Source organism: Trichoderma gamsii (genome assembly GCF_001481775.2).
Source record: "Trichoderma gamsii strain T6085 chromosome Unknown Scaffold_3.2, whole genome shotgun sequence".
Taxonomy (NCBI): domain Eukaryota; kingdom Fungi; phylum Ascomycota; class Sordariomycetes; order Hypocreales; family Hypocreaceae; genus Trichoderma; species Trichoderma gamsii.
In genome coordinates, this window is record NW_020171340.1 from 808,800 (window position 1) to 826,008 (window position 17,209).

At 51.3% G+C, this 17,209-nt stretch overlaps 6 protein-coding genes across 6 annotated transcripts; 3 read left to right on the forward strand and 3 right to left on the reverse strand.

Moving 5' to 3' along the window:
- Window positions 1–493: 493 nt before the first annotated feature.
- Window positions 494–1,598, forward strand: TGAM01_v201252 (hypothetical protein; the record flags this gene model as incomplete). Its single annotated transcript, XM_024548726.1, has 2 exons — window positions 494–702; window positions 758–1,598. The coding sequence occupies 2 exons, from the start codon at window positions 494–496 to the stop codon at window positions 1,596–1,598; spliced, it is 1,050 nt and encodes a 349-aa protein (XP_024406542.1).
- A 705-nt stretch (window positions 1,599–2,303) lies between these two features.
- TGAM01_v201253 (hypothetical protein) lies at window positions 2,304–3,441 on the forward strand (the record flags this gene model as incomplete). Its single annotated transcript, XM_024548727.1, has 3 exons — window positions 2,304–2,322; window positions 2,402–2,982; window positions 3,046–3,441. The coding sequence occupies 3 exons, from the start codon at window positions 2,304–2,306 to the stop codon at window positions 3,439–3,441; spliced, it is 996 nt and encodes a 331-aa protein (XP_024406543.1).
- A 400-nt stretch (window positions 3,442–3,841) lies between these two features.
- On the reverse strand, window positions 3,842–5,007 carry TGAM01_v201254 (hypothetical protein; the record flags this gene model as incomplete). The annotated part of the gene is made up of 4 exons (XM_018805483.1): window positions 3,842–3,995; window positions 4,054–4,762; window positions 4,831–4,878; window positions 4,956–5,007. 4 exons carry the CDS (start codon window positions 5,005–5,007, stop codon window positions 3,842–3,844), a joined length of 963 nt encoding a protein of 320 aa, XP_018661392.1.
- A 2,219-nt stretch (window positions 5,008–7,226) lies between these two features.
- Window positions 7,227–9,012, reverse strand: TGAM01_v201255 (hypothetical protein; the record flags this gene model as incomplete). Its single annotated transcript, XM_024548728.1, has 3 exons — window positions 7,227–8,207; window positions 8,271–8,839; window positions 8,892–9,012. 3 exons carry the CDS (start codon window positions 9,010–9,012, stop codon window positions 7,227–7,229), a joined length of 1,671 nt encoding a protein of 556 aa, XP_024406544.1.
- Window positions 9,013–10,179: 1,167 nt separating this feature from the next.
- TGAM01_v201256 (hypothetical protein) lies at window positions 10,180–12,615 on the forward strand (the record flags this gene model as incomplete). Its single annotated transcript, XM_018805485.1, has 2 exons — window positions 10,180–11,459; window positions 11,511–12,615. 2 exons carry the CDS (start codon window positions 10,180–10,182, stop codon window positions 12,613–12,615), a joined length of 2,385 nt encoding a protein of 794 aa, XP_018661394.1.
- Window positions 12,616–13,372: 757 nt separating this feature from the next.
- TGAM01_v201257 (F-box and WD-40 domain-containing protein MET30) lies at window positions 13,373–15,708 on the reverse strand (the record flags this gene model as incomplete). Its single annotated transcript, XM_018805486.1, has 2 exons — window positions 13,373–15,058; window positions 15,148–15,708. The coding sequence occupies 2 exons, from the start codon at window positions 15,706–15,708 to the stop codon at window positions 13,373–13,375; spliced, it is 2,247 nt and encodes a 748-aa protein (XP_018661395.1).
- Window positions 15,709–17,209: the final 1,501 nt, after the last annotated feature.

Consider the following 17,209-nt stretch of genomic DNA (forward strand, 5'->3'; position numbering starts at 1 on the left):
AAAATTCTACATTTCATTCATACCATTACAGCTTTCTCGCCAAACATGCAACGAAGTTGATGTCACCTTGCTAATCGGCTCACCATAGGAGATGCCAAACGCAACCGCAATGAAGACCTCGCGAGGATAAAGAAAACAGGAGTTCCTGCCTAATATATTTGTTCTTACTCGTTCCAATTATTCCACTGAATCTCAATCTTGTCGCTAATTCTCGGCACTCGAGATGATCATTTGGTGTTACAGGAAGGAGAGACAGCACCTGCCTCCCAGTGCCTGCGCTCCTTCCCTCTGCACTGACTTCCATTTCCACCTTCACGCCCAAAAGTTTCCCAAACTCGTCCAAAACTTCTTTTCTTTTCTTCCTACCTTACTCTTTTCTGTCCGTATCAATCTGCACCCATCGTTCATTATTCCAACTGTGTCTCTCGTTGTTCTGTCCTTGTCAGTGTCAGAGTCCAAATCCTACACTCGGCCGCTCCCTCCTATCAACAAGATGATAGGCATCTTTCTACTCGCCATTATCGGTGCCACTGGTGCTTTTTGCCAGAATTTGCACAGCTACGGCTCATTCTCGTACCAAGGCTGCTCTTCGATCGACCCGTCTTGCTTCGGAAATGCGCTTGTGTTTTCTGACAGCCGCCTGACTCCTGAAGCGTGCCAACATGCCTGCCAAGGTCACCAATTCGCCGCTCTTCTTCCTGAGTAAGTTTCAAGGCCATTCTGATTCAAATTCTAGGCCTCTAACCGAATCTTACAGTTCCTGCCGATGTGGAGATGATGCGAATGGTGTTCAACCAGCCGACGAGTCAAAGTGTGACTATCCCTGCGCGGGAGACAGCACTCTCGGCATGTGTGGGAGCATCTGCCCAGAGAATGCACCTATCATTGCCAACGTCTACACACGAGTTACACCTAGCCAGGCGCCAGCATATGGAAACCCAACAAGCATTCAATCTTCTGTCGCGGTGGCTGATACTTCTTGTACATCTACCGACGTCTCGTCAGTTGGAGAGCCGTGGCAGCCTCAGAGAATCACGCCAGAAGGGCCAGCACCAGGAGTTCCAACATCTTTCGTTGGTCCTGCATCTGGAGATCCAGCAGCATCAGTGAATCCAACTCTTGGCGCTCCCGCCTCTCAGAGTCCTCAAGAATCACCATGCGCTACTGAGAGCAATACTGGCTTGAGCACGCCTTCTCAGGGCCCCCAAGATCCCCAGGGCTCCCAGGGACCTCTTACTCCAACTGACAATGCTCCGGAGCCCAAAACATTCTCCAGCCCTAATCAACAAGCTCCAAATGCGACACCTGCTGCCAATTGCGCTTCACCTCAACCAGAGTCTTATTCTGGTGGGAATGCTCCAGGCTCTCCTGGTGCACATCTTGGTGGTGTTGATTCAGCGAATGACTGTGATCCTGCTGGAGGGCCAGATGAATCTCCTGTCATTTCCCCCGAGAGCACTCTCTGGCCGTGGCCAAGCAAGAAACCCGAGGGTGATCCTCCGGTTCCCTCTCACGTTCCGGCATCAGATTCTCCTTCTGGGTCCAATCCTCCTCTCTGTGGCGGATTCATCTTGCTGGCAGCAGCAATTATCTGGTAAAATATTACGAATTATTGTTTGTCAAGCTGATAAGCCGGAGGAGCTCAATAATGAGCAATATCTCAGTGGATTGTGTTTGGGAGATTTTTGGAAGCTGATTGACGGCTGGTACAGTGGTTGATAGCTAGGTGCAGTAAAGACTTACGCACACACTCAATATTGTACAAGAAAGACTGCAAAATAATTGATTCAATTTGACTATTCTCTTGACCGCATAGTGCACGAGTCATAAGTGACTTTTATTATGATTTCATTCATAATCCAGGTGCTCAACCACCCAAGGTAGATTAATGTTTGGATACCTGCCCAGATGTTTGTGGTTGTGGCCAGCATGTTGGCTATTTTCGGGGAATGCCTCGATATATAATAACTCTGTTTCATAAATGAAATGACATTGCTATGTATATACTTTGTTGTACACCTACTTGCTTTACCCAGTAGTTGGCTAGTATCATTTTACCTTCACAATCCTGTTCGTAGGGTAGCTGTGAATATGGATCGACACACACCACCTGGTGGGGCACTGTGTGGAGGGGCTCTCGCGGTTGTGCAACCGTGGCGGGGCAGCAGCTTGGACTTGGATGCGTCGTCGGGCTCTGGCCAGAACCCCGAAACTTGGAGTCTTCATCAGCGGATCGAGGCAACAGACCGGCCTGAACCGAAAACTACTTATAGACTGCAATCTTTGAAGAGCACCGGGCCAACATGCAGTCTGGAATCTCAGGTACGGATGCCGTGACAATGCAATGGCCGACCAACTGGCCTCCCCCTTGCGGTGTGCTGACCGCAGAATCTCGAGACAGCCTCCGAGGAGCTCCAGAAGGCCTTCAGCTCGCTGCTGGCGACGCCGTCCGACTTTGCCCTGCTGGTGACCATTGAGCGCGAGACCCTGACGCCCGTTCAGACCATCCCGGGCACGTCTTCCGACTTTGGACAGAACCTCTCTGTGCTCGAGCCCTTCATCAAGCCCGATGTCGCCCTCTATGCCATCCTCCGCCGCTACGAAGACTCGCCCAGGTTCGTTGCCGTGACGTACGTGCCCGACGCCGCCAAGGTCCGCCAGAAGATGCTGTTCGCCTCGACGCGTCTGACGCTGACGCGGGAACTGGGCACCGAGCACTTCCGCGAGACGCCGTTCATGACCATGGCCCACGAGTTGACGGAAAAGGGGTTCAAGGCCCACGATGCACACAATGCACTGGAGGCTCCCCTGACTGAGGAGGAGAAGACGCTGGGAGACGTGAAGAGAGCTGAGCAGGAGGCTGGGTCTGGCACAGCTATCCGAGAAATCCACCTTAGCAAGAGCCTGTCGATGCCGGTAAACGAGGATGCCATTGCGGCAATGAAGGAGGTTGCTGAAGGGCAAAAGGCCGCAGCTACACTGGTAAAGCCTCCTTGAAGATATGAGAAAGTGGTTTAAACAAGAGACTAATCATGTGTGACGCAGAAAATCAACGCAGCTACCGAGAGAGTCGAGCTGGCGACTGACTCATTGGATCCGAGCTCTCTCACCAGTCTCATTAAGAGCATCTCGCCAGTCGAGCCACGGTTCACCTTTTATCGGTTCACTCACACCCACGAAGGAACTGAGCAGACCCCGGTGCTCTTCTTTTACACTTGCCCCGCCACGGCTGGAAACAAGGCAATCAAGAGCAGGATGCTGTACCCTCTTATGAAGCGTGCCGTCCTCACCATTGCCGAGCAAGAGGCTGGCATCACCCTGGAGAAGAAGTTTGAGGTGGAAGACCCCAGCGAGCTTACCGAGGAGGAAGTACTCAACGATCTCCATCCCAAGAAGGTGGTATCATCGGGCTTTAGCAGGCCCAAGCGCCCGGGCAGGTAGACGCCCTCACGAGTTACGACACACACGAACGGAACGATCTAGCCTGAATAGAACATTGTCCATACTTTTTTATACAAGATATATATCCAGCTTTTTTACTGAAAGTCCCTTGGGAACAATTCCTTTCCTTTCTCCCAGAACGTACATGATCCAACTCCGCATTCCGGGGGTGCAAGATAAAAGCTCTAAAACGAAACATGATTGCCGTCATATAATTACCGTTATTCACAAACCATAATATCCTTTCTTATGCATGCAAGGGCTGACCCTGTTTCATTTCTTTTCTAGAACTAGGCTACAGTCAGAGACTATCTTTGACCTCTCATCTCGGTCGATCAATGAAAAAGCAAAGGGGTATATCGCAAAAAAATGCAATCGACTCTCAAACAAGGCCATTTTCTTACTCCTCATATTTGCCGCCGACAAAGGCCAAGTTGCTCTTTTCTAATTTTGACTTGAGGTACTCGTAGACGGTGAAAGTGACGGCTTGGCCGGGGGCGACTCGCATGATACGAGGAGTGATGCCCTTGTAGAAGGCGTGGAAACCTTCTTGTCTGGTGGAAAAAAGATGTTAGCTTTCTGCATCAATCCAAGCTTTCTTTAGAGACATACTTGAACATGTCGCTGGTAATGGTGGTTATTCTTGTCCACGCAGTGGTGCCAAACTCGGCGGGTGTCTTTTGCAGGCGAGTCTTGATTGTATCGATGGGAGCATTACTGAGAGGACCCATGGCGCCGCTGACAAGACCAATGATGGTTGTCTGCCAGCTGGGGAGGTTGCCGTCCGCATACTGAGGCTGGTAGTCCTTGAGCCAGTTCTTAAAGTACGAGTACGCCGTGAAGTTGACAGCCTGGTTCGATCCCTGTCTCAGAGCCGTCAAGCTAACGCCGCGATACAGCGCACCAACGCCCTCCTCCTTGACGACAGTGTACAGCGCATGCGCCGCGTTTCTGTACTTGGGAATATCCAGCGGGTCGGCCATGGAGTGGTGCTGCGCCTGCAGCCGGATCTTGATGACCTCCATGGGCGTCACGACGGCCACGGCCTCGGTCACGCCCGCCGCCAGACCCGCCATGAAGGTGCCCCGGCCGGAGACAGTGCCGGTGGACTTGTCGGCGAGGAGCTGCTTGTACCACTCAAACGAGGTGAAGCGGATGGCCATCTTGGGGACGATGCCGGTCAGGACGGCGCCGAGGCCCTTGTAGAGCGCGAGGGGGGTTTCTTTCTTGACGACCTCGACGCCGGTTTTGATGAAGCCGCGGCGGGGGGCGCCAGGCATGCGCGCGCGACGGGAGAGCTGCATGCGCACTTTGATTGTGTCTGCGTGGGTGTTATTATGATGATGGTTTATTGTGGATTGTGAGTTTGTATAAGAGGTTAGGACGTACCTAACGGGTGGCAGGCGAGAGCTTCCATCATGCCGGCACCACCTCCAGCTATGGGAACGAAGCATGTTAGTTACATTGACAACTCATTTGATTATATGAAGAGAAAGTAAAGGACAATAACGCACCGATGAGGTTTGTCGCCGCCGTAGGCGGTTGTTTTGAACCCTCTCTTGTCATTGTGATGGCTGTGCTTCGGATTTAAAAGGAAGTATGTATGAGCTCTTCTAGGAATGATTGCTCTCCGGAATATGCTTCTTTGTTTTGTTTATAGCTTTCAGTTTTCTAGTGAGTCACCACTGTTGTGCTGCCGAGGATATCGTGTGCCACCACGCGGAAAGAGCCGAGCTTATATTTGTTTAAATATGAAGCTATGGGGATAGCTAGGCGATTTGGGGACCACAAGGAGCCGGGTATTCAATCAAGCGATTTAGAATGCAGGGGAGAGTTGCATAGCAGGAGGGATGCAATGAGACAGTGAGGAGAAATAGGAAGAGGGAATTGACACGAGAGGTAAGAAGAAGGAAGAAAACAAGAGGAACAAACACAAAAAGAAAGAGTCATACTCCAAAGAAAAGAGCCGATATACGCTTCTTTAAAAAGAAAGCAGCCACCAGTTTGACATATGATTCCGGCTTCTCTAGCCCCCCAGCCAGCATCATGGCTTTTTCTCTCTACACACGCCCCCCTTTTGCCCGATTTGGAGCTAGAATGTAGGAACTACTACTACATAGGAAGAGAAAGCCACAGCCATTGGACCGTTCAGCCCCAATCACAAGACTCAAATCACCATGTCCATCAACAGTTTGAATAAGGTAAGAACAGCGTGAGCCACAGCTCGGTAGACTTTGTGTCTATTGGAATAGATTTGCCCCCCCTTCAGGCCGGAAAGCCGGGGTTTTGGTGCTGGGCAGATGATTATAGGCTGGTTTTGGTAAGACGTGTGTATTGTTTGCCCAATAAACTTGTAAAAGGCTTAAGCCGCTGGGACCCCGCGAAAACACAACGAAAAACATGGGGAATCTGGCTTTGGCCCGCGGCTTTGAGAAGTCACCTTTCAGCCCTGGGTACCCCCACATGCTACGGAAAGGAAAGGAGAAGGGGGTGTGGGAATCATTTCGTCTTTTGAAAGGCTGATGGGAGCTGGACTGGAATACAGCTCGGTTTCAGTACGATCAATTATGGGGTAGCAGTACCGTAATACGTTGGACATGGGATGAGTACATACGTAAGTTGGTAGGTGAAGAAGGCCATAGCCGGACGGGTGGAGGAATTTCGGCTTGAATGGCCGGGGCTGCCAGTCCGATCTGTGTGTGGAGGAGCTCCGTGTGGCCGGAGGCAGTAACTAGCACAGGGGTTGTACACAAGCACATGCAGCAATTGTCATGCATACTATCTTCAGAGGGATTACTTTTTATTTAGAAAAAATATTGATCAAAAGTTACAATAATTTCTTGTTCTTCTACTATGTAATGTACTGTAGGTATTGTGCAACACCCGAACCATCATCCCATGTGCAAAAAAAACAAACAAAAAAGTGACGTTATTCTTATTCGTCCCTTCCCTCGTACCGACCACAGGCCGAGCTTGTGATAATGCGGGGTGCCGAGCCACAGGTGATGACGGCACACCCCCCCGGGTGGGTATCCTTTTTTCGCAATCTTATCTAAGACAAAGAACAAGTTCAGCAATAGAGCAACAAGCTACAAACAGAAATATCGAAACTAGGCCGGGAGGGATCGGAGGCGCGGTAAAGTTCGTAGGGAGAGGCACCCCTAGGTTGACCCGCTGATTTGCCGTCTTGAGCCGAGGTTCGTTTGCAATTCGGCTCATGGGGAGTTGCAAGTAGGAGCCAAGAATGAGAGAGAGACAGAGAGAGTCAGCCGCAGTGGGAAAAAAAGGAGGGGAGGAGTCATTTGACGTTTTGTTTGGACGCTGATCGGAGGCGTGTAGATGGCTTGACTCATTGCACTAAGCGAGAGGTTGTGTATATATGCCTATTCATAACTATTTAAGCAGACAACATGGAAGCGACAACTCTCTTATTAATAGCTAGGAAAATAGAGTAACTGTTCTGTAGGACAATCTGCTTACCTCACGTGGCTCCCCTGTGTTATTGCAAATGTAACTACTTATTCCGAAGGATTTGCTACCAATATATCGTCAGCGATCCTTCAGCGGCGCCTACTTTTGTAGTCCGACGCTCTATTCAACCTGCATTGACCAATACTCAATTTGCATTGATCAATACCCAATTTGCATTGTACAATACTCAATCTCAACCGACCAAAACCCAATCTTTATCTCATCTGTGCAGAAAACACCAAATCGCATCAAGCACTCGTTATATCGAACATGATACATGCTAAGCCAAGTACCCCACAATCTTCAAACGCTGGCTATACTACTGACGCACTGGTCCGTCCCTCATAAGCAAGCTGGCACTGCCTCAAAGTATACCACCATTCCAACCTCCCCCGACAAGCAACCTCCAACTCCAATCCGACATTCACGGGAGGAATCTGCTCATGCATATCCGCCGTCAATACCAAAACGCCGCGGACTTTCGGGCATTGGGCTACGTTCCGAGTGACGACAAATCGGATCGTTGCGTCGCGGGGCACATGTTGCTTATTGCTCAGTCTGTCCAATCTGACTTGCCCTACGACTGCTCGTGATCCGTCGCCATAGTGTAAAAGCACGCCGGTGGTGACGCCATTGATATTACACGGCTCCAAGGAATCCAGGTTATCGAGAGATGCAGACGTGTAAAAAAAGCTTTCGGCAGAAGCGGCTTTTGGATACTGGGACGTCGGTACCGGCAAGCTCAAGCTACCAAACGGGTCTTCAATCTCTGGCGGCGCTGGATTGAGAGCCAGCTCGAGTATCCCAGCAGAGTCATCGACGTATAGATAATCTGGCTCGTTTCGAAGTGCAGTGATACGTGTATGAACATATGTATGGCCTGGTATCGGGTGCTTTCCCAGTACGTGCACGCGACCAGCTGTAGTCACCAGGACCAAATCAATCTCTGTTCGGCAACAGTGTGTATGCTCTCGACGCCAAATCTCCTTGAGGAGCTCGCCTCGGCCCATAGGGAAATATAGCCATGTCGTCATGTCTTGAGGTAATTCGGCGTAGCATGACAAGTCATCCGTGGCCGTGTGCCTCGCAATCTTCAGCGCCAGGTGAAAGGGGTTCCACGCTACTGAGTATCCTGTCGTTTCTGGGTCATTGATCTTGAGGCGATTAAATCTAGATGGCTTCGATGAATGTGACACAATGAAACGGATGAGGTCTCGTCGACAGAATGGGGCAGACCATAACGCCGGTCGACAGATCCCTCGTTCGGCTTCTCGAACATCGCGTAGTTTGAATCCCTTAGTAGTTAGCATGCATCAACAAGACTGCAGCTGATAAAGAGACACACGATGTTTACTTACATCAAACTCGAAATGGAGTATAGAGTCTTCAACCAGCGGCAGGACTTGCCACCAATCCAGTGGATGATTCTCCATCTCCAGAGTCTCTGTTGAGCAGGCGACCACAATCCTCTTCACGCCCAGAGGGCCTCGTCTAACATAGATAACATCTTCTGTTGATTTCGACCCCAGATCGTAAACAAGGTCATCTCCATGATTATTGCTTAGCGATGAGACATACGTCTCGCCATGTAATGTCACATATGTTGCCCATACACGGAAGGAGGTTTTCACTTGGCCGCTTGAAGCCCCGACTATCTTCTCTCTTGTCTTCAAAGTTGATCGCACCAGGTCGCGCCTTGAGGCCCTTTTAGATGCTAGAAGGCGTTTGAGATCAGCCGATTGTGCAAGTGGTAGTTCAAACCCTGGGTCCCAAGTGGTCACCTCCAAGGTTTTTGAAGATGGCAAACCCTCTGCTGCACAGATTGAGTGGCAAGCCAGCGAGAGCCCATCGATGTGCTGGCAGTTGTTGATTACGCATGGATAATATGTACCCTGTTGGAGAGAAATCGGTTCTTCTTTCGATGATGCTATAAGTTCTTCGTTAGAGTTGGCCTCTTAAATGGGGGAAGAGTAATTCACTGAAAAGAATGGGCTCATCGGCTTTCAATTCTAGAGTGCAAAGTACGCAATGGGGGGCTATGCAAGCTTGCATTTCTATGTACTTTGCCCAGGCACGAGACATTTCTGTCGATGCATCCATGGAGTTGAGATGGTTTGCTATTATCTCTTAAGAAATACGATCCTGAATTTACCACCACTTTAAGAAAAAATAAAGAGAGAAGGAAAATAGTAAGATAGAAAAGAAGAAGATTTGGAGTCGCAGAAGAAGCCCCCGACGGTAGGATATGAGCCGGTAATTATGTCGGTAATTATTTTCACCAGTATCTTCATTTATTCCCATAGAGAGCCAAAATTGAACCGCTCGGGATGAATATAATTACCACATAGGATCGATCGGGATGAATGTAGCCCCGTTCTGTAAACCCATGGAGGTAGAAAAGCATAGGCTATCAATAGCAGCGACTATCGTGTAAGCCGGATGGATTAAGCCAGGGGAAAGGGGCTGCAGCTACTATTTAGCCTAGTTTCCCCCCAGTTTGAGCCTCGAAGTCGGCCTATTCCAGTCATGCGTATTACTATAGTAGTATTGCGCTCGCATCTAGTCAGCAATCATGGGTTGTGAACAAACCCGCCCCCACCTTGATGTTAACGTTGCCCAGCATTCTGTCTAGGAATGCGTTGACAACTTCGTAGTGAGCTAGTGGGTGGCAGTCGGTCTCTCTATTATTGGCCAGAAACGACACGACTTCCGTGTGACAACCTCATGCCGGCATGCGGTGGAAGAAACAAAAGTGACACACAAATCCACTTTGGTATATGAATTCAGTATAAGCGCGCCACTCTGTTTCTTTCCGCAATCTGACGAACCAAGTCTGGGGGCCAAGTTTGCGGTCCGAGCTACAGTAGAGGGGACAGTCAATTGCTCGGTGCAAACCTCAAAATGGAGGATCCGACTTGTTGAGTGCTTGCAGGTTCAGCTCCGTCCTGTTCGGCGTTCTTGAACTAATTGGGATAGCTCGAACAGTCTGGCGTCTGTTGATTTGACGATAGCTGAGAGTGCGGGGAAGAGCTGCACCTACTGAGATTATAGAGATATGTACAACCGTATCAGCAAATCTATCATGTCAATCAATTCAATAGCCTGACTTGCGCTACCTCCTTATGAATTGTAGGTCTATCGCAGTAACAGAATGTGTGAAGAAATGAAATGCACCAGGGAATGCCTGAAAGGGTCTTTTGAAGTAACTCGCGGGGAGAAACAAGTAGCCGCGTTATAAGGGCAGAAGTGATACCGTCTCCAAAGAAGATGGCGGGCAACAAAGTCGATATCGATAATGCTTCGGCGCCGGACGAAGGCTGGTTGACCGAGAGCGACTTCGACGACCTTTCAGCCGATGATGAGCTTGTGCTCGCCGAAATCCCACCGCCCCTTCCCCTGCTTCATGTCCCGGAGCATGTGCAACCCGGGGATGAGCTCTGCCATGACTGCTCGCTCCTCAGGTTGAAGAGGAATCGCTTCATAGTATGGCCCAAAGATCCAGATTACGGTGGCTATGAACGGCCTGATGCGAAGCTCATCGAGCTGGGCAACGTCAAGGACTTGAGACGACGCAAAAACTGCCCCTTTTGCAGACTGGTGCTGCTGGCTATGGGCGGAGACCGGGTGCCAAACATTGCCAGCGATGGATCACCAGTTAAAGCTCAGATGAGTTGGGCTACCACCGGCACGAGTGACCAGAATATGCCGTGGAATCGCCGCAGCGAAATTCGTATTCTGCAGATACACGGACGCACCGGCTTAGGAGGGTTTCTCGACATCGACGAGATGAATCTTTTCCCCGACATCTCGCTCCTTGCAAACGATTTCCCCAGCGAAGCTCCAGCCAAGGCACAGCGCTTCCTCCCTCGGCCGATGCAACCCGAATGTATTGATTTTAAAGTTGTCCGGCGCTGGCTAGCCATTTGCGAAATCAATCACTCCAAGGCTTGCGGGAACCGTGCGAATATGAAGCAGATGGGATGGACTGATCCTGCGGGAGCAATTCCGGACTTCCGCTTCATTGACGTTGAAGCCCGCTGCCTCGTCCGTGCTAGCGGCAATCCTCGCTATGCCGCGCTTAGCTACGTCTGGGGGAGGGAGCCGTTCTTCTGTATGACATCCGAAAATCTCGCCGTCCTCCAGAGGCCGGGTGCGTTCGACCAGGAGGAGATATGGAGCCAGATCCCTGCCACGATACAGGATGCCATGATGGTGGCACGGGAGATTGGCATTCGCTATCTCTGGGTGGATAGCCTCTGCATCTACCAGGATCCCATTGACATAGATAATATGACTGGCGAAGAAGAGGTCATTATGGCGGGTAAGATGGGGGCTATTCGTATGATGGACTATGTGTATGGCGCCGCATACATCGTCATCTGTGCCGCAGGCAGTCGAAGCGCCCACTCGGGCATAACGGGGGTTCGGCCCGGCACCCGAGAGTTGAAGCAGCCGATAGAGGAGATTGCGCCGGGGTTTCGACTTGCTTATCGCCAGAAGCCACAAGATAGCATAGCGAGCTTTCCCTATTACAAGAGAGGATGGACGTAAGTGTCCTACTGTTACTTCATCCATATGTGCGGCTGACATTCGTTTAGATATCAAGAAAGACATTTCGCCACCAGACTGCTTACCTTTGCCAATGGCCAAGTCTCACTTCAATGTTCGTCCGGCATCTCGTTCCAGGAAGACACGTGGGACGATGAGTCGGTCATTTCCTCGAAACGGCCACCAAGTTTCGCCGGAGAGGGCAACGATATCGGCGATGGGGTAGAAGGCCCGATACAGAACTACTCAGAGATGCAGCTGACAAAACAGTCCGACATCTATAACGCCTTTGCCGGCGTTGCTCGTCAGATTCGGATGCAGCTGAATTGCGACATATGCCATGGCCTGGCAGTCAAGTACTTTGACTGGCTCCTCTTATGGCAGCCGCTTCCGCTCAAGAACGAGCCAACTCGCCGCGGGGAAGCCCCCAGCTGGTCATGGTCAGGCTGGCAGGGCGGCGTTTTCCCTCGTATGTGGAGCTGGTACACGGGCGATATGAAAGCCATCCGTAAGGCCCTGAAACATCGAACCTGGATCGTTTGGTACCATCGACACGGACCTCACAGCACGCGCTGCAGCCTTGTACACAAGCATGGGCGAGGCTCTGCAGACAGCCGGCAAAACTTCCATGGCGGACCCATTCGAAAGCGGTTCCCTTTTGATTGCTCTCAGACAAAGCCGACTCCACGTATTCTGACCGAGTTTGAACCCAAGGAATACTACTTTGATGTCATTAGCACGCGGCCATATTCTGGCTACCTGCAATTCTGGACGGTATCAGCCGAGTTTGAGATTGCTGAGACCAAAACACCATGGCCAGAGGAAGGACTCCCGCCGGCAGGGAAGCAGCTTGGCATTATTGGCAAGTCAGGAGACGAGCTCGGCTTGATCGAGGTGCCTACGGCATGGCTTAAAGAGAATGCAGCGCCATGTAAAAGGGAATTCTTGTTGATATGCGAGGCCAGAGATGTGACAGCAGCGGGTGGCAAGGATATGGACGCAGATGATCATGAATGGCGGTACCGAGTGATGCTAGTAGAGCCAAAGGCAAGGGGGGAGTATTATGAAAGAGTGGCGATTGGGTCTATTGGAAGAGGCGATGAGATGGATTCTTTTGGCGATGGCCCATGTTGGAAAGAGTTTATCTTGGGATGAGAAGGGAATTTGGAGGAAGAAGGTGATATTGATGCTGTCTGTCATGTGACCTTGTTGGTATAAACTTGCCACTTTATGAGATAGGCAGGAGGTATCCAGATTGAAAGCTTGTATTGACATACAGTCCTATCAGATACAACCAGTAGCCAAGTTGGAGGTGAAGCTGATAACTAACAGTGGAACCAATTGATATCAAATCTTCATTAAGATCTAAACAAATTCACAGAGGTAGAGATCGCGATATTCATAATCATGTGCATTGTTTTCGACAAGATGCCAATCATCCTAACAAAATATCTGGGCCGCAAGCGTACCGATACAGACTATATACCGCAAAAAATCATCATCTACTCCCATACTATCGTGTCTCCCAAAACGCCAAGTCCGTAAATACCCACCGAGGGTAATTGTTTCCCTTTTGCTGTTTTTACCAGCCCAAAATCAGAAGAAATCGCTCTATGTTTTGTATTTTGTAACAAAGAAATCGTGTCCATGCGCAGCCCGCGCAACCCAGTTTCCCAAAAACCAAAACCCGTCCGTCTAATTTTGTGAACGGAGATAAGATAAAACAAAGTGAAGAAAAGATGAAAAAATATCAACTCAACACAACCAGAATGGAATCATGATTAGGACAGTTGTTGATATGGTATCAAGTGCCAAAAACAAAAGAAGAAGAAACGTGTAAACCAACAGCGACTGCTGGCAAAGGTCGTTATAGCTTGATAGCGAGATTGGGAAAGTTGGCGTTGTTAAATGTTTATGATGGTGTTCCCCTTTCCTCCAAGCTATTGCCCTCGAAGCTGTATAGACGAACCTCACCGTCTTCACTACCACTTGCCATTCGGCTATCGCTAAGACCAACGCAGGTCACTGGGCCGGCATGGCCCGTAAAGCTACGCTCGCATTTGCCTGAGCGAGGCTCCCAGATCTTGGTCATGGAGTCGTTAGCACCAGTGACAACGCGGAGGGTATCCCCGACAAGGCCCCAGATGCCTTCGACATGGCCAAACATGCTGCGAATGCATTTGCCCGTGGCAACATCCCACAGTCGTACGGTGTTGTCGAGGCCGCCTGTGAGCATGTAACGGGGAGGCAGAGGACGAGAAGGGTTTGAGAAGCCGGGTCCAAACGCAGTACGGCTATCGGGCGCCTGCTCTGGCAAAGGCATCGGCGAATCGCCTCGCCCACTAGCTGCCGATGCAGCATCCCCCACGTCAGCGTTAGGATCCTCATCCGGCTCAAAATCAGGAGGCATCAACAAAATTTGCTGAACCTGTCCAACGTGTCCCAGATAAGTCTTGATGCATTGCTTTGAATCCAGATCCCACAGCTTGACGGTGAGATCGTCAGAAGCCGAAAATACGGTGCGGGATGCAGAATCGATGCGCACGTGGTTGACCCAGTCGGAATGGCCACGCAGAGTCCAGGTTTGCTTGGTGTCGAAATTGAAGATCTTGACGGTCTTGTCGATGGATCCAGAAGCAAGCTTGCATCCATCGAAATGGATGGACAAGACGCCATCGGTGTGGCCCTGAAGAGTGCTGATGCACTCGCCAGTATGCCAGTTCCAGATCTTGATGGTTTTGTCAAAGCTTCCGCTAATTAGCTTGCCCTCGTCAAACTGTAGAGTCCTAATCGTCGAAGTATGTCCACGCAGGGTGCGAATGCATTCTCCCGTCTCGACGTTCCAGATCTTGATGGTGGTGTCGTAAGACCCTGTCGCCAGGATATTGTGATCAAATTGCAGGCAGGTGATGCCGTTCTCGTGGCCCTTGAACGTCCTGATAGAACACCGTCCCGTCTTCCAGTTGTATCCGACTTTGTAGCGGTCCCGGTACACGTCCTTCCAGGGTCGAAACTTTCGCTCTTCATCGAGTTGCGCTCGGCCGTTGACGGGTGAACCTCGTACTCGCGATCGTTTGGCGCCGCTGTCGTCGCGGACCACCATGGCTCGCTTGTTGGAGCCTTGGGCAGCGGGAGCTGCGGCTGGCTCAGCCGAATCCTCGGCACTGCGCGTGGGTGGGTTCGCATGTGCGGTATGTTGATGTCGGTTCCAGGCCATGAGTTTTTTCCGCTCCAATAGCGGCAGACCCCAGCCACACTTTGTGCACTTTCGGTCAATATGTTGTTCGCACATTCGATGCCAGACGACGTCGTCATCGGCTAGGTCTCGCCAGCGGCGGCTGACCTGCGCGGCCTTGCATAGCGAAACAGTATCCAAGTTGCAGAGGATCTTGTAGGATAATTCTACAGGCAGTGTGGCGATGAAGTCGATCTTGAGCTGCTCTTGAACTTCGCGGGAGACGGTCGACAGCTGGGGAAAGCAGCATTGGGTGATGATGCCCTGCAGCATGAGTTCGCGATGCTTGGCGGGCGCGGCTGAGAACAGGGACCAAACATGGGTAATGGCCTCTTGATCGGTAGATGGGAGGTTGTTGAGCTCCTACAAGGCAAGAAGAGAAAATTGGTTAGTAAGGTGACATGTCAGACAGGTTGAGCAGGGATGCTATAGCGGTTCCAGTGGCAACTTACCCGTTGAATGGTACCCATCTTGGTCTCGTCCGCTGCCCGACGACACTTGGAGTCGGGACGATGACGGTAGCAGTACTTGGTGTTGGGGTCTTTGATGTTTACCAATTCATTACTGGGACTCGTGTTGGCCTCTTTCTTTAGATTCTTCCCGACGGGGGCGTACAGGCCGGGGATGTGTTCTTTGAGGAAGGGACTGAGAGTCTTGCCGGCGAGATCGAAGGGCATCTTTATCAGGCCTTTGGAGGGCGTTTCTTCCTCGCCCTCGCGGCGGCGCTCACAGTTGTCTCTCGATGGCGGATGGGAAGAAGACTGGTAGGCAAGGGCAGACGCGGAGGCAGGGTTGGAGGCAGGCACAGAGTCAGAGAAGGAGATGGACGTTGAGGGCAGTGTTGTCACTGTGGAGGTCGAGAGGGCAGGCGAAGGTGACGCTGAAGGTGTTGTTGATGTCAGAGAGGCAGCGGCAGCTGCAGTAGCCATTGAGGTAGACTCATAATGGGATCGAGATGGAGTGGAGGAGAGGGAGTTCGGCTCGTGGCCGGCGGCTGTTGACAGGGACTCCATGGTTATAATATGCGGTGAGGGCCTTATCGCACGACGCAAAGGTTACTTGGGATTGCGAGCGGCCAGGCGACTCATGCGCTGCCAGGCAAAGGCGATTGCGTGCTTGAGCTTGGTATGTATGAGACACCACCCCCAAGGCGTGCTGTTGCGTCCTGGCTGAAGGGCCCCCGTCTGCTCACAGCGTTTGAGAGAAAGGGGTCCGTGGGTTTGGCGAGGATACGAACACGGCTGTTGGCAATCGAGTCGGATTTGAGGGTCGCGGATAACGAATAGAAGCTCTGGCTGGTGGCGCTGGTGGTGGTGAAGATGATGAAATAAGCCAGAGGCGGTATCTGGGCGGGTGAATAAGCGGCGATCTGGAAGAGTCGACGAATCGAAGGTTTATGCAGCCGTTGTAGTCTCTCACACGACACGAAGCTGCAGCTGGACAGAGAGAGAACGGTTTGATAGGGTGCTCGGCACTGCAGAGATGGAGGAGGATCCAGGCAGGGGATGATGGTTGGCAGAAGACGGCGAAGATCGATTTACAATGGGACGCTGAAAAATGATCGCGGCAAAGTCAGCAGACTCTAAATGGAGGGCCGTGGCCAGAAGGGTTCGTAGTAAATGTCCGCTAGCTGTAGCAGTGCTTGGGTGCTATGGGGCCGAAATGGCGTTATCGCGCAGCGTGCGTTGTCGCTAAAGCTTAACGGATGGGGCGCTAGGAGGAGAACCCTACAGAGGGTCGCTGGAAGCACTACGGGGAGCCTATGGGAGCGCTGGCAGGTCGCTGCCAAGAGCCAGGGAGTTTCTGAAGCCCCACCCCGACGACCCGATGATGGGTGACAGCCAGAGGAGAGGTCTGCCACTAAAACAGTGTAGCGGAGGATCTCTTTAGTCATAAAAGTCCAGCAGCCCCAATGAAAAGAGAAAAACAGAGGAAAAAATCTTATTAAGAAAAAAAAAAATCTTAACAAATTCTCAGGTCTAGCTCTTGTTTCCACTCGACTTTTGCCTCCTTGCGTGCTGCTCACGTGCTCCCTAGCGCACCTGACATAAGCCAATTGAACGCCGCAACTAATTGCGAACACCTGGCCGGAGCCGAAGATGATCTCGCCATCGACGCCATGGAGCACAACAGCGCGGCTCCGACTCCCGACTAGCAGCTCCAGGAGCCGCGACGATCCTCGATGAGCACCGCAAGAATCTCCGACAGCCGCTGAGCAGCAGAATTCGGCCAGGGATGATACGAGACCGGCGCAATGACCAATCCTTGGCTGAATGCTCTGACCTCAGCTGATGATTGTGACGGCGATGGATGGCATGTCCCAGCACACACGCAGCCATTATTCCTTACATACGACGTCGTCATGCCTTGCTACACCACTCTGCTGCTCCCGGTAGCATCCAGACGGCTTAACCCTGGCGCCGGCTCAGTCTGGGCGACTGCAACTCTAATTCTGCCATCCCGCTGCGCCAGTTTCCACAAAGAGACATGCTTTGATGCAGGCCTGAGACAGAA